Source organism: Emericellopsis atlantica, assembly GCF_019669845.1.
Source record: "Emericellopsis atlantica unplaced genomic scaffold F5Z01scaffold_13, whole genome shotgun sequence".
In the NCBI taxonomy this organism is placed as follows: Eukaryota; Fungi; Ascomycota; class Sordariomycetes; order Hypocreales; family Bionectriaceae; genus Emericellopsis; species Emericellopsis atlantica.
The window spans coordinates 287,183-309,008 of NW_025764715.1; the positions used below are offsets into that span (position 1 = coordinate 287,183).

General features: G+C 41.2%; 2 protein-coding genes across 2 annotated transcripts; one reads left to right on the forward strand and one right to left on the reverse strand.

Moving 5' to 3' along the window:
- Nucleotides 1–2,760: 2,760 nt before the first annotated feature.
- Nucleotides 2,761–6,720, forward strand: F5Z01DRAFT_655220 (ankyrin). Its single transcript, XM_046263483.1, has 3 exons — nt 2,761–3,311; nt 3,374–4,142; nt 4,196–6,720. Exons 1-3 carry the CDS (start codon nt 3,002–3,004, stop codon nt 6,501–6,503), a joined length of 3,387 nt encoding a protein of 1,128 aa, XP_046118301.1. The 5' UTR covers nt 2,761–3,001; the 3' UTR covers nt 6,504–6,720.
- Nucleotides 6,702–10,906, reverse strand: F5Z01DRAFT_655221 (uncharacterized protein). Its single transcript, XM_046263484.1, has one exon. It carries the CDS (start codon nt 10,804–10,806, stop codon nt 6,784–6,786), a length of 4,023 nt encoding a protein of 1,340 aa, XP_046118302.1. The 5' UTR covers nt 10,807–10,906; the 3' UTR covers nt 6,702–6,783.
- Between the last annotated feature and the right edge of the window lie 10,920 nt (nt 10,907–21,826).

Here is a 21,826-nt window from a genome sequence, read left to right on the forward strand (position 1 = left end):
TATATAAAAACTTTATAATAACTCGATTATTATTAAAACTTAATTATAAAAAACATAGATTATTTAAAATCGATAAAGTCCTCTTAGATATAAATTATAAACTCTTATTATTCTTAAGTATAAGGATATACTTAGTTTTTTATATTTTATTACTTAAAAAAGTACTATAAAATATAAAAATAAACTATAAACTAGAAATATTCGAGGAATTTTACGAACTAAAATAAATTCTTAATAAAGAAATTATAAATAAAGAAATTAAATACTTTATTAAATAAAAAGGCTATATAAATAGCGAAAATATATAGGAATTACCTAAGTACTTAACGAATTACTAAAACTTAGTTTATTATTTCTATCGCTCTAACTTAATACTTAGGTATATTATAAAATAAATATAATAAAATCCTTTATAAATAAGGGCTTTAGGGGATTATTATTAAAATACTTTTCTTAATTCTTTATAAAATCTAAAGTTATTAAACTATTTATTAAAGAACGAGCTACGAGATTACTAAATATAAAGGCCTCCGATTAGCGAGTACTCTCGCGCTCGGCCTCTTTCCGCTCGATATACTCTAGTTCTTTTATACTATCGATACCGCGAGATATAGCTTATATTATTTTCTTAAACTATAATTTCTTTTATTTTTAAAGATACTTTACCTTAGTGTTTAGTATATAACGAGCCTCCTTGACTTTTTCTAATTTAGATTTAAAGCGGGTATATTATATAATAATTCGATATAATTATTATAGCGAAAGCGCTTTAATATCGTAATAAGAAAGGTTAAGATAAATATACTTAAAATAACGTGAAGAATCCTCCTTAGAAATAATATATTCGTGATTATTTTTTTTTATAAATAAAGTAAGTATTCTTTATCTTTACGGAATTTAAGAATACGACCTTTAAAAAAGTATTATATTATTTAGTTTTCTAAGAATAAGAGTTATAATCTTTCGTAATATAGTTTAGTATTTTAGTTAGTATATTATAAAAAGAAAGAAAAGAAACTAAGGAAGATATATTACGGTAATTAATATAATTTTAATTAATTCTAAGATAGAATCCCGGAAGGAGGGATATTATATTACGACTTAATATATGATTACTAATATATATTATATAAGACTTTTATTTCATTATATAAACCTATCTATATTCTTTATATAATAAAATATAAAATAATATTCTAGCCGCCTAAATAAGTTATATATATATAAATATCGTTCGTATAAATACTAATCGTATAAATCTTATTCATATAATTAAGGAATTATTATTCTATATTAATTACTTCGGATTATTTATAAAATATTATAATCTAGATTATTATACTTATTTTATAAGCTTTATAATCTACGGGTATTACTCGCTCCCTACGATAATCCCCTTAGTATATAAGAAATATAGCTTTATTATAATTAATCTCTATTAACTCCTTAGCTATTAATATAATTATCTATATAAGATCTACTATCTTATATATAGACTATAACCCGACTACTTAAGTTAACGATATCTTAGTATACTTAGTTTATTAACCGACCTTAGATCTACCTACCCTATAGCTAGTCTAACCCGAACGTTATGTTAATATAGTTATTAAGAATTCTATACTTATAGCTACTTAATAGCGTCCTTTTAACGTTATATACTTTTTCGCTCTTTATTAAATCTAGTTCTAATAATAATTATAGAAATAATACTTTACTTATGAAATAAATAAATCTTATATCTATATAGAGTAGATAAAGATTTGTTAAAATAATAATAAATATCCTTTTTATATATTTTATATATATTATATATATTAAGTATAATTAGTTTAATACTTCTCTTATATTTCCTTTTCTTTATTATTAAAGAGAGTAGAGTTAATATAGAAAGATCGCTAATAAATACCGATTTTAATTATATTAGTATAGAATATCTTAAAATTATTTACTTTATATATAAACTAAAAAAAACCATTTTAATATAAGTTAAAATAGTTTAATAACTCTAAATATTAATAAATATATTTCTAACTAAGTAAATTTTATTAAATTAAATATAACTCTAAATCTCTCTTACTTTATAATAGTTAATAAATATATATATAATACTTTAACTTTTTATAACGCTTACTTATTCTAAATTATATACTTATGTCTTTTTATTAAATTACTTAAGTAATTATATACCTATATCTAGCGATATATGAAAAAAAACACTTATAACTATATTTAAGTTATAGTTATACTAAATCAATATACTTTATATTAACGTAATATATAAAGTATTAAAATAATTTCTTTAGAGTTCCTTTTAAAAGTACTAAGAAATAATAACTTATATACTATAGTATAATTAATTTTTAATTTATAATTAACTAATTTAACTATATCTTAGCTCCACTATAGCTAAAAATTATAATTTATTAGTTATTGAATATATTATTAAGCTTTATTACTACGAATATATAGCTTTAATTTATTATTTATGTATTTAAAGTGGCGATAAGTATAACTTAAGAATAATAATTATTATTAAGAAGTAAATTATAAAGTAAAGCATTACTTAATATTATATTTATATTTATAGCGAGATAGTTACTTATAGGCTTATAAATAAATATATGTATAAGCTTTATAAGATATTATTAATGTCTTTTTATAGACTATCCTTTCTTTGCTAACCGCGGCGCTACATCTTTAATTAAGCACGGTTATTAATTTCATGGGGTAGCTTTTACATTAAACCGTACTGACGCGCCCGGAGCGTAACACGTGATACGTATTTGCGCGCCCGGGCGCGCACCTATTGGCGTCCGCCGCCGATGCAGTTGGGTCTTTCTGCTGGATGATCAACAGCGACACCGCCTCCTAGGCCTCAAGGGAGAAAGAAGGCCTGCAACCTTGATTGTCGCAAGCCACACAAGGGATACTTTCCAACCCGAAATCGTGAGCCTCCAGCACGGGAGCAAGCCCTCGCTGCCTGTTCGGCTTGACCGTCATGGCACAGTCTGGCCCCATGGATCTGGATAAGCCAGAGGACGTCTTCCTCAACGACAACTCCGGCGCTACGATTGCCGAACATGCGCTGAAATGCACCGAGCTCTTCCAGAAGCATATGGCTACGCCCGACATTGTCCCTGATCCAACAATAATGGATGACCAGCTAGCGAGATTTACGTTATGGGCTTCCAACATGGACGTCTTTGGGCCGCCGAACATCTCTCTGGATTTCAGGCTCAGGTACAGTCCAAACATTGTCGATATTCTTCACCAGCTTCTAGACGTGATCTACAGCTCTCTCATGGAGTGTGAGTAGATCGAACGCTACTCAATATTAGATGATGGTTTCTAACGGTCATTTCTGCGATAGTGAAACCGATCGTCGAGTCACGACCGACTCCGAGCAGGAAGAAACGGCGCCTATCCATTTCAGACCAAGTACGCGTGGTCGAGAGTGACGATAACGCCAGCGACATAGACAGTGACGAAGACCAAGCCGACAAGAACACTTCCCTCCTTACGTACACCATCGGTGGCACCGTGACGCGACTCTTTCGATTGTCCAATGCGATTCGAAAGTCCGCAAAGGCCTCGAGAGCACAAAAGCTAAAAGCCTATCAGGTGGATGATGACACACAACGTGCTATTGATGAGCTGCGCTTGTACACCGACTGCTACATTCGCTTCCGGTTCCCCGAGGCCCCGGAGTCGCTTCGCTGCGCCCTGATTGAAGCAAATGCGCTGCGGCTTCGGCGGTTGTCTTATCAGAGGCTGCATCGGAGACATGTCGCATTGAGCATTGAAAACCTACAGGCAGGTCAAATGAAAATGCCGCTGCCCAGGATTCCGGAGAAGCCAAGATCCGTGCGGTTCGCTCCAGAGGCAACCCCAAAAATCAAAGTCAGCAACGCGGAACCTAGTCGGCAGGACTACCCACCCGCTCCGTTGACTTATGCTACCACCGCTCGGCAGACTGAGATTGGGGCGCTGTATGCAAAGTCCACAACGGAGGTTCCCCGAGCAAAGTCCGTGTTAGTGAACAACGAGCTGTCTTTCCCACCCATGCCGCAACAGAATGAATGTCCTTACTGCGGCGTGGTCATCGAGTATAAGGGTTCTAACAAATACAACGTCTGGAGGTGCGCAAATATCCTCCTCTTATGTTGCGGTGTGAAGGCTAAACTGCGAACAGAACACATGTCATTAGGGATCTAGAGCCATTCATTTGTCTCTCCACTGCATGTACGGATTCATGTCGACAGGGTCACGATCCAATGACTTTCGAAACATCCAAAGCGTGGATGAGCCATATGCAGAACTCGCACGGACTTGCGTGGGAATGCAGAGCTCCTTCTCACACACCTATGATCTTCAGAGACGAGATCCAATTCCAGAAGCACTCTTGCGATGAACACGGTGTTCCCGAGGCTCACGTCCGGACATTGAGTGAAGCAGCGCGGAGGCCATTCCAGGACATGATAAACGAGTGTCCTTTTGGTGACGACTTTGTCCCATCAAAAGAGGCTGACCGTTATGGAATTTTCTCCTCTGACGATCTGCATTCTCACGTTGCCGCACACATGAAGGAGCTTGCTCTACTTGCGCTGCAGAAGCTCCCCACTGACAGCGAGACAGAGGCCAGCGACTTAGCCAGTGACATATTAATTGGAGATGATGGCGGTGCGAGGTTTCGTGGGTCTATGTGCAGCATCATGGTCGGTGATGAATTGAATTTCTCAGATACTGCCGGAGACGACCAGGCCGGCGATCTCAAGGGAAGCATTACTTCGTCGATTGAACAACTCGATCTTGACGACATCCGTCAGCCACTAGAACTCGATACACTATACCTTGCGATTCAATGCGACGACGTGGAACGAGTTCGGGCTTTAATGCACCTAGTCACTGGAAGCGGCAGGTCTCGTGGCAAGAAACCTCTTCATTACGCTGCTCTTTACCACAAGGAGGATATAATGAGGCTTTTGTTAGAGTCTTCTGATCACGAGGCGATTTGTGCCAGAGACGAAAACGGCCTGACACCACTGCACTACGCGGCAAGAGGAGGTTTTGTGGAAGGCATTGGCTTGTTGGTTAAGGCTGGGGCCTCGATCGATATTCCCGACGATTATGAATTCACGCCACTACTATGGGCTGCTGTCAGCGGACGCTTGGACGCAATCTACAAGCTGGAATCACTTGGGGTTGACCCAGTGGACAAGTACGACAATTCACGGGGTACGTCTGCTGCGGGATGGGCAATCAGTCTTGGCCAGCACTACCTGTCTATGCATTTCGTCAGCTCAAAGCCATCACTACCAAGTGTCTCCGAGGCATCCCTGATGAACCAAGCGGCTGCTCAGGGCATGGAGGATGTAGTCAGCTTCCTCCTTTCAGGGGGTGCTTCTCCAAACGAGCGCGACCACGACGGGTGGTCCGCCATACACTGGGCCGTTGAGGGACCAGCATCACATACCGAGGGCCGAGATACCGAGCCCGCAGGTGACACAACAGAGCGTCTCATAGAGTTGATCATGCAGTATAGGGGCGATGTGAATGCGGTGAGCTTGTATGGAACTTCACCATTGCACTGTGCTGCAGGCATCGGTGTGCGTCGAATCCGCCAGCTTCTCAGGTACGGGGCAGATCTGACTAGCGCAACATGTCATGGCTGGACAACGATGCATCACGTTGCCTATCTAGGGAACCATGCTATCATATCACAGATCGACACCCACCACAGTCCAAGCGAAGGGAGAGAACGACCCAGTCTTTCACAGGACAATCACGGCTGGTCTGCACTGCATCTTGCCGTTCTTGGGAGGCATCTGGAGACGGTCAGAGAACTCCTCCGCCTGCCTCTTGGGGACCGGCTCCTCGTCGAGCGAGACGACACCGGCCGCACAGCAGAAGACTGGCTCGACATTGAGCTCGGGAGTCATACCTATGCGAAACTCAGCAATTTGGCATACAGCAAGTCTCGCTGTTGCAGGCCAGTCACCGGACTGCGAAAAGCGGCACGGGAGAATAATATAGACCTGGCCGAACTCCTTTTGGACCAGGGTCATCATATCGATGGCACCGACCCTGGACGGAGAACTGCACTGTATTATGCTGCGAGTAAAGGCCACTTGCGGATCGTAGAATTGCTGTTAAGCAAGGGTGCGGATCCGAACATCCTGCCAGCGGGGCGGCAGATGTGGGAACTATTTGTCTCCGACTCTGAAATGCTGCAACAACTTCGGCGGTACGGGTACAGCAAGCCAGTTCCTGACGCTGAGAAAGACGACCAGATCAGATTGATGTTGCACAATGTCGCTTCTATGAAGTCGCTTTCGCTGCTTGACGATTCGCCGCGGCCGATAAGGCCTAGTCCACAGGCCCAGAACACGTCTGCTCCGTCTGACACTCACAGCCAAGCCAAGGCAGGGTCAAGAAGCGAGCAACCTCGATCTCGGGTTTCAAGCTTCTGGAAGCGACTCCGAGGCCAAGACATGTCTTGAAAGCACATGGGTCGACCCAGTGAGTGTTAGTTTAGCCGCTGCGACGCCATGCAATAACGATTAGATCAGACAATGCGATTGCAATTTGGAGCCCTGACAGACAAGGGGGGCCTACCTTAGTTTCAACAGGAAGCGGTGCAGCTCTAACATCGACCACGGCTAGATTGAGACATAAATCAAATAAAAAACGAAATTAAAGTCCGATGGTACAAGCGTCAACTATCGACCAAATCCTTCTGTTCTGGCAGCTTGCAGTATCGTACCGATGTGCGAGACCAGTTCAGAGCAGAATTTCGTCCAGCGTTTCACTGACATAGTTACTGATGTTAAGAGTTTCCCTGAGCCTCTGTTGCAGACCCACTGGATCCAACAGCCCGTATTGCTTGCCAATGATGATACACTCAACGAGAGCCTTGAAGGCCCGTCTTTGGGCCATTTCCGGTTGCTGCGATATCGAAACACTCATGGTCTCCGGGATTGCTTTGGCAATAAGCCATTCATGAAGCTTATGGTCTCGTTGACAGAGTATCAGGCACGATGCGGGTATCATACTTAAGAAGTGGTCCTTGGCCACGTCCTTGGAGCAGCGCGCGATGAACTGCAGGATGGCAGTGACGAACAGCAGAAGTTTGTGAGAATCGCGCGTTTTCCCAATGGTCTCAAGCTCATCAGCGCACGCATGAGTCGCGTCACTGAAGAGCCGCTCCTCGTCGGCGGTACCGACGTATCCTTCATAGTACTCTGCGATGATTGTCGCAAAGTAATTGATCGGGCGAGGCTCCTTGGTGTCGATGATGCCGAAGTGTGTGCTGAAGAGCACGACGGTCCGAGCCGCACTCTCAGACCTTCTTCCACCGCGGATACAGCCGTCAAACTCGACGAGAAACTCCCGGACGCCGTAGTGCAAGAATTCCCCCCGGTCTCTGTGGTACGCCAGAGCGGCAAACTGGGCGAACGTGCGTGCCGAGATGTCGACGCCTGGCCACCATCCCCTTTCGGCCGCGGCGAGTATGATGCTCGAGCCGACGAGGACGCCGATCACCAGCAGAGCCTCAAGGTCGCCGGTGGAGACCACGCGGAACACCTGGACCGAGAGATCCGTCATGGTGGCGAGGTTCTTGGCGTCCTCTGCCTGGACCAGTTGGGTGCCAAAGTCGATGTAGGCTTGGGCCCAGTTCCGCAGTCTCGCGATCTTATTGTTCCTGACCAGGTCCTGGAGCACGTGCATCACTTCCCAGCGACCGATGGAGGAGTTCTCGAGATAGAACTTGAAAAGCTTGACAATGGGTTGGAATTGGAACGATAGGGTGAGCGTCTTGATTGTGAGCCCGACGAGGCGCGAAGATTCCTCGTACCTGGCCGCAAAGAGCTGCTCTTGCAACCCGAGCAGCTGTTCTGCCCTCTCTTCCACGGTCCTCGTCGGCTGGCTCCGCTGCTCCGTGCCAACGATAGGCAAGTCAGCAACGCTCGCTCCATGCTCAAGAAGTAGCTGGGCAATTTCTTTAGAGTTGGCCTGGATGGCTCGTATCAGTGGTGTGTCGCCGTAGCTTGCCTTGGCTTCGATCGGGGCGGAATGTTCAAGCAGAAGAGACACAACCTCTTTGTGTCCTCCCGTGACCGCTATATGCAGCGGTGTCAGATTGCTCCGGTCTTTGGAGCTCACGGGGGCTCCGTGCTTGAGCAACAGCCCTACGATGTCCTTGTGACCCCGGGTCGCGGCCCAGAAGAGTGGCGTCCGACCGTAGTTATCTTTCCGTGCAACGAGTCTGTGACGGGAGGTATGCTTCGCGGCGTCTTGCTCTAGCAGCACCCTGGTCCAAGCTGGAATGCCTAGGTACGAGGCGAGATGCAGCAGTGAAAACGAGGGCGGTGCTCCACCGTACTGCTCCCTGTCCCAGTAGAACTTCCACCAGTCCTCCCTGATCGGAGCCTCAGGCTTGAAGAATGAACGCGTGAACATGGAACGGTCACCGACCAGTTCGTGTGCGCGCTGCAAGTGGTAAGGCCAGAAAAGACAGGCATAGGTCAGGAGGGGCTTGGTGAGGGACTGCTCGCTGATGCTCCCTGAGGAGACATGGCTGTTCTCGATAAGCGACAGACAGGCGTCCATGAGTGTGCGGTGGGTGGTCGGACCCATGCGGAACATGCTGATTCCTTCCAGATCATCAACCTGATCGCCCTGGAAAAACTCTTTGGCGGACTCGTGCACGAGGTTGGCTACGTCCCCATCGACCTTGACCAGAAGCCCGCAGGAGTTAAGCCGATCTCGTGTGGCCTCGGCCGCGGTACGGTCGACAGACGGAGCAATCTTGGCTGCCACACACAACTCGTCGATTGTCAGCGGCCTTGCAGCAAGCACAAGCCATTGCAGGATGGGAATTAGCTGTTCCTTGTCCTCAACCTGCTGCAGCAGCCGCTGGTAAACGCCGCCTAGGCCTTTGGGCAATCGGTGGAGAATATCCTGGATTTTTTGCCAACTCCGCCCCTTGAGCTCATCCGCGACGAAACCGACCCAGAGAAAGGTGCCATCGGCGCCGGCCACCAAGGCCTGCCGCACTTGTGATAGTTGGTCCTCTGACAGAGTTTGATCCGAGGCGAGCTCTGAAACCTTGGATGCGATGTATCTCTCGACGTCCTTGGCTACCTCCGTGTCTGATTCGTCCAACCTGACTCGGGGGTAATGGCCGAGTTTGCTCTCGAGTAGTGCTGGCTGGGAGCGCGAGAGAAGAATGAGTCTTAGATTTGACCTTGTATTTCTCACATTTTGAGATAGATAGTTCCCCAAAGCATCCAGGAGCTGTTGGAGCGACCCCCTTTCACACTCATCCAGGCCGTCTAGCACACAGACGATGGTGCTTGATACGGTCTCGCGAAGCAGGGAGATAAACACCCTCCATAGGGTCACAAAATTGGATATTGTGTATTTTATGGTTTCAGAGCCGTCGAAATAGCTCTTGACGTGCTGCGCCAGATGAGGCTCGGCGGTGATCCACTGGTGTATGATTCCTCTCATGATGGTAACCGCTGAGTTCCGGTTCTTGTCACGGTTACTGCAGAAATAGTAAAGAAGGATCCCCCCGGTCGAATCTTGTTCTGGTTGCAGCAGCTCGGTTACGTAGATGGCCAGCATTGTCTTCCCCTTTCCTGGACCGCCTGAGACCCAGAGCAGAGGCGGGCTGTCGCCAGCGGCCCATCGTTGGTAGTTTGCGTGTCGTGTGAGCCACTCGCATGTGCCATCAGCTCTCCGTCCTTTCAGGGCAATCAAAGAACTGCGGTCCACCTCGGGCCTGGTCAATAGTAGAGCATCAAGCACGGTGGATGCTGCTGCTCGGGTCTCCATCTCCTGCGCCACGGGCTTTACGGCGGCAGGCATCGACATTAAGAGCTCTCTGGCGTACGCCGCCGCCGCAGCGGCAGCATAGCCTTGCCATTCGCTAGTAAGGAACGAATCGGAATAACCGCATATTCCTCTGATGACTTGGATCCGGCCGCTGTCGGGCAGACCAAACGCTTCGGTCTCGAAGCAGAGAATGCCGTAGTCCGCCGCCAGGATGTCCCGAGTCTCGCAGCCTCTCAATGGATGACGACTGGATGCAATAAGCCCGTAATGGACCTTGGGCAACCGGTCTGCGCTTGCTTGACAAGTGCAAGTACGGCACCCGTTCCGTTCACCTCTGCCGTCAAAGCTCTTTGCGTCCCCATGCTCGCCTTGTCCACCGACCGTACCGTTCCTCTCCAGCCCGGGCGGGGCGAATGTTGTAGGATGTTTGTTCATGATGGTGTTCATGTACGTCCGCATGTGACTGTTGCCAAGAATCGAGTTCATCTCTACTTTCCGCGTCGCGGTCAACAGAGTGGAGGATGGCTTTTCAAACAAGCCATCAGAGCGGCCATTACCCGCCTCATCGTCGTTCCAGTGCACCTTGCCCCCCTCGTACGGCACCAGACCAGAGCGACCTGGCCCTGGTCTTCCCACAACTACATCCCCAAGGGAAATGTCCACCTTCGGGTGCGGAACGCCTCCGCCTAATCCAATCAGTAGAATAAATCTGATAGACCTGAAGGCCACACGGACCTGCTCAGCAGTTTCCACAGCCGAGCCGGTTCCTTGATTCCCAGAGGATGGATATGCGAGCACGACGTCGTAGCCATTGAGTCTACCAAAGACAAACTTGATATCGCCAGCTATATCCAGGTCTGAGGGCCCATCAGGATGAACGGAGTCTAGCATCGCCTCGGCAGCAGTTGCTACCAAGGGCAGGGCACAGACCCATCCGACGATATAGTCGTCTCGCGATGCCATTGCTTGTTTGCTGGTTATGGAGGTTGTTATGAAAGCCGCCGATTCATCATCGACAAAGACTGGAGCGGAGAAGGGCAAGACAACGGCCCTATCGCAATATTAGAGCTGTTGCAAGGCTGCGTGGCACACTTGAAACGAACCGTTTCAGAGTTGTAGTGTAGACCACACGGCCCATAAGGGCGCTTAGGCGACCATCTTGATTCGCCTGTTAGTTCGGTCGCTTGCCCCTGAGCCCCCCGACCAACCCCACCCACACTGTCCTACACGGAAATAGTTGGCGTCCACGGAGCCAAACTTAGCTATATTGCTATAGTCAGCATGGATGCTAATTGCGTTATCACTTTCGAGGGTAGCTAAGTCCTTAGAGATAATTCTTTTTTGACCTGGATATGGGCAGTTCTCTTAAGAAGTATATAACCTTAGGATCTAGCCGGCCTTTTACTATTCCTATACTATAAACTAGAACCGATCTTAAACTAACTAAAGGCGCTTAGTATCTATCTTTAAAAACTTTAATAATAAGATATTACTAATGCTATAAGTAATAAAGGCTAACGGCCGAGAGGATATATTAAAATAAGCTTAGTTAGATAATTATAACGTTCGGGTTAGACTAGCTGTAAGGTAGGTAGATCTAAAGTTAGTTTATAAACTAAGTATACTAAAATATTATTAACTTAAGCGATCGGGTTATAGTCTATATATAAGATAGTAGATCTTACGTAGATAATTATATTAATAGCTAGAGAGCTAATAAAGACTAATTATAATAAAGCTTAGCTTTTATATACTAAGTAAATAATATATAATTAATTATAATTAATTATTATCTACGAGCGCTTTTATAGTATAGTCGATTATAGTCGCCTAGCGCTTATAATCGCTTATTATATATAATATATATAGGACGTATAATAAGTAAAGAAAGGTAAGGGGTATATAAGAGGCGTATACGATCGTATATCGGGTCGTAATATAATATCTCCCTTCCCGAGATTCTATATTAGAATTAAATAAAACCGGTTAGTTATTTATCGTGAGTCGTGCTTATTATCTGTTACGACCCAATATGCGGCCACTGACGTATGTCACGTGGGCCCTACAATTTCGTCGTACGAACCCATTTATATTCTTTATGTAGTAAAGTATGAAGCGGTATGCCGGCCGCTTGAATAAGCGATATTCGTACGAATATCGTTCGCACGAATGCCGGTCGCACGAATCCTATTCGTACGACTAAGGCCCTACTATTTCATACTAATCACTTTAGATTATCTATAAAACACTATGATCTAGATTATCGTACTTATCTCATGAGCCTTATGATCCACGGGTATTATTTACTTTACATAATAATCCCCTTAGTATATAGGAAGCCTAGCTTTACTATAGTTAGTCTCTACTAGCTCCTTAGCTATTAATATAATTGTTTACGTAAGATCTACTATCTTACATATAGACTATAACCCGACCGCTTAAGTTAACGATATCTTAGTATACTTAGTTTATAAACCGACCTTAGATCTACCTACCCTATAGTTAGTCTAACCCGAACGTCATATATTAATAGCTCTTATTTAGTATACTACCGTATTAAGTACTTAAGTAATACGATACTATAGCTAGCGAATCCTCTAAGACAACCCCTAAGTCCGCCGATAAGGGTAAGGCCACGGCTAAGTATGCCGAGCCCTCCTAGACGGCTTAGTCTATAGACTTGGACTCGGACGAGTCCGATAACGAGGATACGAAGATCCTTAAGGGGCAGATCTAAGAGTTATAAGGGCAGCTACGGCAAGTCCTCGATATATAGGCCCGCGATAAGTAGTAGTACGATAAAGCCTACCGTTCCTTCCACGAAGGAATAACCTTATAATAGCAGTAGGCCGCCTAGCTAAGAAACGAGATAAATAGCGTGAGCAATAATACTATTCGATAGGCTACCGGCAAGGACCTAGGAGAGATTATAAAGCTACGCTAACTAGGACTATTCGATAGTATAACTAAGGACCTTTAAGGGTTCCTGACTTAGGTTAGAGCCTATTAATAGTACTTCCCGTCTATCCTTCGTACGGAAGAAGATAAAGTACGCTACGCGGTAGGATGTTTATTAGGAGCCGCTCTTATATAGTTCGAACCTACTCTTAGGGACTTCGTAACTAATACCTACTAATACCGAAAATAAGAGACGAAAGATATCTTCGCGTATTATAATAACTTTAAAGAAATATTAAAGGCGACCTTCGGGACTATCGACGAAGAACGCCTAGCTAAGAACTAGCTAGAGGCGTTAAAATAAAAAAGGTTAGCCTCGGATTACGGCGCCCTATTTACCTAAATCGCGTCTAGAACTACTAAGAGTGAAGGAGATAAGATAGCCTCCTTCTACCGAGGTCTTAAGGATAAGGTTAAGGACGAGCTATATAAGGAAGACCGACCCGCTACCCTCGCGAGCTATATCGCGATAGCCGTTAAGATCGATAACCGATAATTCGAGCGACGACGCGAGAAGAAGGGATAGTACTTTACTAATACCTTAAGCCGCGATCGCAATAGTAAAAACCGAATCTACCCTAATATAGGACGACCGCGATTTTACTAAAGCACGGCTCTCGGCGGAACCTATACGGGACTAATAGATCTCGACGCGATAGGACGAAAGCTTGCTACGATAGATAAAAAGAACCTCACTTACTATAACTACGGTAAGAAGGGATACTTTGCGCGCGAATACCGTTCCCTAAAGAAAGAACGAAGCTAGGGCTAGAAACTAGTCCCTAAAGGTAAGTATAAGTAGCTAAATATAACTAGGTCCGGATACGATATTAGCCCCCCGTAAAATATAATATCCTCTAGGGAGAAGGAACGATAGAAGTTCCTCGAAGAAATAAGGAAGGCCGGAGAAGAAGTAAGAAAGTAACCGGTACCCCACGAAGCGTTATATTAGTTAGGATGCTACGACGATAGCTACCTAACCTACCGGGATAGTAAGGAAAACTTAGGATAGTTCCCTAAGGTATTACGCGGGTCTCGCGTTCTAGCTATAATACGTAAAGTTACTATAGGACTAGGGCAGCACCCGGATAACGTGGATAAAGAATTATCCGACACCGACTTTATAGATAGCGGCGAAGAGCTCCTATAAAAGAAACGGATACTCGAAACTAACCTATTACACGGACGAGCAACCCCACGAGAATAGATAAAGGTAGCGATAGATCGGTACGACCCTCTACTGTAAGGGGAAGATCTCTAGATAGTTATCCCCGCTTAGACGCTAAACGGAGGAATTAATTAGGTAATAGACCGAAGAATAGTCTTAAGAGACGACCTACGTATATACCTAGATATACTAAAATACTACGAACTCTTATAGATTTCTTATATATATTACTTTTATAAAATATATATACTTAATAAAGGAAGGTATTAAGTTTACTTAATTAGGGGACTAGCTACCCGCGTTATTAACGACCTATATAAAAAATATAAAGCGGAGTTCTATGAGTATATATACGTAGAACCTAGCATAGGATATATAATGCTAAAGTAGTTAGCGAAATGCCCCGAAGTATACGTACGAGACTAGAAGACGTGGCGTAGATGCTAGTTAGTAGACTACCCACGATACGCTAAGGCAAAGGTATTCGATTAGTATAGGACTAGGGAATAAAAAGAGATAAAAGAGCTCCGACGATACGAGAACGCCGCAAAGGCATTGCTCGGTATTAAGATAGTTAAGAGTAAGGAATATGCCTTAAGCTATGGATAAGGGTGTAGGGGATATAAGAAGCACCCTAATAGTATAAGATTGCTATTCGACCCTACCGAATAAGCGGACCGAGACTATATTAACTAGGGTAAGACAAACCGCGAAAGATATACTAGAGCGAAGGAAACGCTACGCCTACGATATAGGATCGGAGCACGAGAATACCTTATTCCGTAAGGAAAGGCATACACGTAGTATATTATATATAGGTATTACGAAGGATATATATTAGACTACGGAGTCTATTGCTACGGGTATATATATTACCCGTGCGAAGAGGAAGGGAAATAATACCCCTCGACGTACCTAGAGTCGTACGGTAGTAGCTACGCATATAACCCTAAGGATAATACTATCGATATAGAATACTACCCGTTAAAAAACTATTAACGTCGCCTATAAAAAGGGTATAGGACGATAAAGAAAACCTAAAGACCCTCTACTCCGTAGAGATAGACGGAGGATAGAAAACGGTTTTAGAAGTCTAGATTAATAGATATTACCTACGAGCACTATTAGATAATAGAGCAATAGGAAACTATATCTTACTAGCGGTAGTTAACCGATATACGCTGCTATAGAATTATAAGGCTCGATTATATAAGCTTTTTAACGTCGAAGGATAAAGCTTCGATTATAATAGTAGGACTATCGACCGCGAGACCGATTATCTTAACGTAGCGATATAAGGATACTATAAGATAATCGTCTTCGATATTATAGACTTATATAAATACGATATAATATTAGGTTACCTATAGTTAACGAGAAGTAATCCGGTAGTCGATTAGCGCACTAGCTAGTTAGCGTGGATAGATACGATAACGCGATAATTATTATTTAGCTAGAAGAAAGCGAATATTCGCGACGACTTAGCCTCTAGAGTATCTTCATAGGAAGATATAAGCGAGCCGAAGTAGGTAAAAGCTATAGTATCGACCGAGAAGGCGTTATAACCGGGTATACGATATAAACAAGGAAAACGAATTATCGCTAATATTATATAAAAGATATTCGAAGCAAACCAAGCCCTATAAGAAGAAAAGAAGAAAAAACCCACGATAGAAGAAGAACGAATAAAGAACGTACCTCTAGAATATCGCAAATATAGTAGGTTATTTAAGGAAACCCTCGAAACGGGTATTCCTTAATATAGTTAATAGGATCACGAAATCTATCTTAAAACCGGAACCTCGACTAAAGTCCATAAACTCTATAACCTTAACTAGAAATAACTTAAGATACTACGAGAATATATCGACGAAATACTTAAGAAGGGCTATATTCGAACCTCTACCTCGGAAGTAAGATACCCCGTTATATTCGTGCCGAAGAAAAATAAGAAGCTACGATTAGTCGTAGACTATCGGCAGCTTAACGATATCACGATCAAAGATAGGACACCCCTGCCGCTTATTAACGAGCTTAAGGATAGACTTTATAGTAAGAACTAGTTTACCGCTCCTAACCTAAAAGGAGCTTATAACCTAATCCGTATAAAAAAGGGAGACGAATAGAAAATAGCTTTTCGTACTAAGTTCGGTCTATTTAAGTATTTAGTAATACTATTCGGCCTTACTAATACTCTAGCTACCTTCTAACGAATAATTAATAATATGCTTAGGGAGTACTTAGATATCTTCGTTATAGTATATCTAGACGATATCTTAATCTTCTCGGAGACCTTTAAAGAATATAAGGAATACGTCTATTAAGTACTAAAAATACTTTAAGATACGAACCTCTTAATTAACCTAGAGAAGTACGCGTTTTATATATAAGAGACTATCTTTCTTGGATATATAATTAGACTAAACGAAGTCCTAATAGAATAAGTAAAGATTAATGTAGTTAAGGAATAGCCCTTACTAGAAAATAACCTTAAGGAAGTATAAGTATTCGTAGGGTTCGTAAACTATTATCGGCGCTTTATACGTGACTTCGCGAAGATCGTAGTATTACTTATAGAACTTACGAAGGGTAAAAAGGAGTTTTACTTCGGAAAAGAATAAAGGAAGGCTTTCGAAACGTTACGAGATAGTATAATATCTAATACTATGCTTATAACCTATGACCCCGAAAAGCCACTCGAATTAGAAACAAACGTATCGGACTACGCCATAGGAGCGTAGATTAGCTAACGAGACGATAACGGCAATCTATAACTAATCGCCTTTTTTTCGAAGAAACTCCACGGCGCGGAACTAAACTACCCTATCTACGATAAAGAATTCTTAGTAATTATCGCCGCTATTAAAGAATTTAAGCACTATATGCTAGGAACGAAGTTTAGGACTAAGGTTTATATTAATTACTAAAATATCTCCTACTTCGCTACGATATAAGAACTTAGCTTACGATAAGTATAATACGCTGAATTCCTAGCCGAATACGATATTAAAATTATCTATCGGAAAGGATCGGAAAACGGTAGAGTAAACGCACTTAGCCGCCGACTAGACTACGATACCGAAGTATAAAAGGCAAAAGGCTAGATACTTTAATAAAATAACGAAAGAAACTATATATAAATAGTACTTAACCTCCTTATATTTAGAGTCGAAGTAGATACTATATACTACGATAAAATACTAGATTAGGTATCTAAATACGAAAAGGAAGTACCGGACGACTATATAATAGAAACGGGAAAAGGACCTACTAAGAATAGACTACTCTAGATACTACCGCCGCTACGCGATAAAATCTTAATTAATATTTATACGCACCCTACGGTAGGATATTAAGGAGTTAAGAAGACTCTCGAACGAATACGACGAACGTACGACTACTAAGGAATTAAAGTAGACGTCGTATATATCGTCGGATAATATAAAGACTATATACGTAGTAAGGCTATACGGCATAAACTATATAGAGAACTAAAGCTACTACTAGTGCCTTTAAGACTATAGGAATTAATAGCCTTCGATTATATTATAAAACTACCTAAATTAAAGGAACTAGGATCTAACGTCGAATATAATAGTATATTTATTATTATAGACCGAATAAGTAAATTCGGATATTTCCTACTATACTAAGAAGCAATAGATATAGAAATACTCGTATATATAGTGCTTAAATATATCGTAGCTAACCACGGCCTTCCAGAAGAAATTATTTTAGATCGAGGAACGATATTTACCTCGAAGTTCTAGTAAGCTTTAATAGCTTAGCTCGGAACCAAGCATAAGCTTAGTATAGCCTACTACCCTTAGACGGACGGATAGATAGAAAGGTTAAACTAGACACTAGAATAATACCTACGGTGCTATATTAATTACGAATAGGACGATTAGGTCTCGAAGTTACCACTCGCCTAACTCGCCTATAATAGCGCACCTATAGAATTAACTTAAATCTTACTATTCTATGCGAACTATAGATACGAGCCCGAGTTCGGTAGTAAAACACTAAGGGATAGACCTCTTGCTAAAAAAGCAATACTTAAAGTAGACTAACTACGCTTACTATATAAATATATAAAAAGATAGCTCGAATTCGTACGTATACGAATATCGAGGTACTATAATAAGAAAAGATCGAAAGGACCGATCTTTCGGAGGGGAGATATAGTCTACCTACTATATAAAAATTTTATAATAACTCGACCCTTACTAAAGCTCGACTATAAAAAGCTTAGACTATTTAAAATCGACGAAGTTATCTTAGATACTAACTATAAGCTTTCGCTACCCTTAAGTATAAGAATATACCTAGTTTTTTATATCTTATTGCTCGAGAAAGTATTATAAAATATAAAAATAAACTACGAACCGGAAGTTCTAGAGGAACTCTACGAACTAGAACGAATAATCGATAAATAAATAATTAACGGAGAAACTAAATACCTTATTAGATAGAAGGGATATATAAGTAACGAAAATACATAGGAACCCGCTAAATACCTCACGAACTATAGCTACCTATTACGATAGTTCTATCGGACCTAGCTAAACTAAAATCCGCTAAGATCGAAGGATCGAGCGGCACGTCCTCGTATATAGTATCCCACGCCTATATAAAGTTAGGCTCTAGGAAGTTCTTAGTAGAGGAACGACTAGCGGAGGAACCCAATACTTCTAACCGCCTCTACTCGCGCTTAGCCTCCTCCCGCTCTACGCGTTCTAGCTCCTCCACGCTATTAATACCACGAGATATAGCTCTTATTATCTTCTTAAACTATAGTTTCTTTTATTTTCGGAGGCGTAGGACTTTCTCCTCCGCTCGTTTAAGTTCGGTCTTAAGTTTTTAATATTATTCGGCGATCTTACGAAGCTATAAGGTAGAGACCTTACTAATGTCGTAGGCTAAGCGGTTTAAATAGACGTACTTAGCGTAACGAGAGGAGTTATCGGCAAAAACCTAATAAGTTTTAAAACCGCGATGCTTATAGTTAGAGTAAGTAGGTATTTCGACGGAGTATACGAAAATAGTTTCGAGAAGATAGATCTTACGCTCTTTAGCGTCGGAAGATAATTTCTACGCACGCTTAGCGATACGGCCGGATATAGCGAGGAAGTTAAAGGAGAAGGAACTTACTAGAACTAATAGGTTAGGGAAAGGCGCGTAATAAATAATCTTAGGGATAAGATCTCGGAAGGAGGGGTATTATATTACGACCTAATATACGGCCTTCACGTACTTCTAGGCATACCCTATTATTTTCTACCTATTCACGGCACGATTATTACTTACACGAATAATCGCACCTACGATTATTACGATTATCACGAATCACTACGAATAAGTAGAATAGATTATTATTAAGGATAATAATCACCTTAGTATATAGGAAGCCTAGCTTTACTATAGTTAGTCTCTACCTAGCTCCCTAGCTATTAATATAATTATCTACGTAAGATCTACTATCTCGCATATAGACTATAACCCGACCGCTTAAGTTAATAATATCCTAGTATACTTAGTTCATAAACCGACCTTAGATCTACCTACCCTATAGTTAGTCTAACCCGAACGTCACACTTCGTGTCCTCGTTATCGGACTCGTCCGAGTCTAAGTCTATAGACTAAGCCGTCTAGGAGGGCTCGGTATACTTAGCTATAGCCTTACCCTTATCGGCGGATTTAGGGGTTATTTTAGAGGATTCGCTAGCTATAGTATCGTATTACTTAAGTACTTAATATAGTAGTATACTAAATAAGAGCTATTAATATATAACGTTTAGGTTAGACTAATTATAGGGTAGATAGATCTAAGGTCGGTTTATGAACTAAGTATAATAGGATATCGTTAACTTAAGCGGTCGGGTTATAGTCTATATATAAGATAGTAGATCTTACGTAGATAATTATATTAATAGCTAAGGAGCTAGGTAGAGACTAACTATAGTAAAGCTAGGCTTCCTATATACTAAGTAAATATTATATAGTCGACGATAGTCGACTATCGTCTACGAGCGCCTTTATAGCGTAGTCGACTATAGTCGCTAGTCGCCTATAGTTATCTATCCTGCGTGGCATGCGGGTAACGTATAATAGGAGGAAAAAAGCGGGGGGCACGTGAGAGGCGCATGCGGTCGCATGTCGGGTCGTAACACTCGCGCTTAGCCTCCTCCCGCTCTACGCGTTCTAGCTCCTTTATGCTATTAATACTACGAGATATAGCTCTTATTATCTTCTTAAACTATAGTTTCTTTTATTTTTAGAGGCGAAAGACTTTCTCCTCCGCTTATTCAAGCTCGGTCTTAAGTTTTTAATATTATATAGCGATCTTATAAAGCTATAAGGTAGAAACCCTATTAATATTATAAATTAAGCGATTTAAACGAATATATTTAACGTAACGAGAGGAATTATCGGTAGAAACTTATTAAGTTTTAAGACCGCGATATTTATAATTAAAGTAAGTAAGTATTTCGACGGAGTATACGAAAATAATTTTAAGAAAATAAATCTTACGCTCTTTAATATCGGAAGATAATTTCTACGCATGCTTAGCGATACGGCCGGATATAGCGAGAAAATTAAAAGAAAAAGAACTTACTAGAATTAATAGATTAAGGGGAAAGGCGTATAATAAATAATCTTAAGGATAAGATCTTAGAAAGAGGGGTATTATATTATAACTTAATATATAGCTTTTATATACTTTTAGGTATACCTTGCTTTTTCTCTTTATTTATAGTATAATTATTACTTATATAAATAATCGCTCTTACAATTATTACGATTATTACGATTATTACGAATTACTACGAATAAGTGAATAGATTATTATTTAAGATAATAATTACTTTAGTATATAAGAAGCCTAGCTTTACTATAGTTAGTCTCTACTAGCTCCCTAGCTATTAATATAATTATTTACGTAAGATTTATTATCTCGTATATAGACTATAACCCGACCGCTTAAGTTAACGATATCTTAATATACTTAGTTTATAAACCGACTTTAGATTTACTTACCCTATAGCTAGTCTAACCTAAATATTATAGCGAGACCTATATAATGCCTTAGGGAACTATCCTAAGTTTTCCTTACTATCCCGATAGGTTAGGTAACTATTATTATAATATCCTAACTAATATAATACTTCGTAAGGTATTAATTACTTTCTTACTTTTTCTCCGGCTTTCTTTATTTCTTTAAGGAACTTTTATTATTTTTTCTCCTTAAAGGTTATTATATTTTATAAGGGGCTAATATCGTATCCGGACTTAGTTATATTTAGTTACTTATACTTACCTTTAGGGACTAGCTTCTAGCCCTAGCTTTATTTTTTCTTTAGGGAATATTATTTATATATAAAATATTCTTTCTTACTATAGTTATAATAAGTAAGGTTCTTTTTATTTATCGCGGCGAGCTTTCGTTCTATCGTATTAAGATTTATTAGTCTTATATAAGTTCTATTAAAAGCTATACTTTAGTAAAATTAAGGTCGTCCTATATTAAGATAGATTTAATTTTTATTATTATAATCGCGGTTTAAGGTATTAATAAAGTACTATCCTTTCTTCTCGCGTTATCGTTCGAATTATTAGTTATCTATTATAGGCTAGGCCCGGTTAGAATAACTTAGTAGCTTAGATTAAGTCTATCTAACGATAAGGTAAGAAAAGAGAAAGAAAGGGGAATTTATAATCCCCCTTTCTTATAAAGACTTTACGAAGTCCGTATATCTTCGCGGGCACGCGTTATATATCTAAGTTAACCGGGCTAGGTCTTATACCTAGCCGCTAATAATAAGTAAAATCGTAATATCACCCCCCCCTAACTCT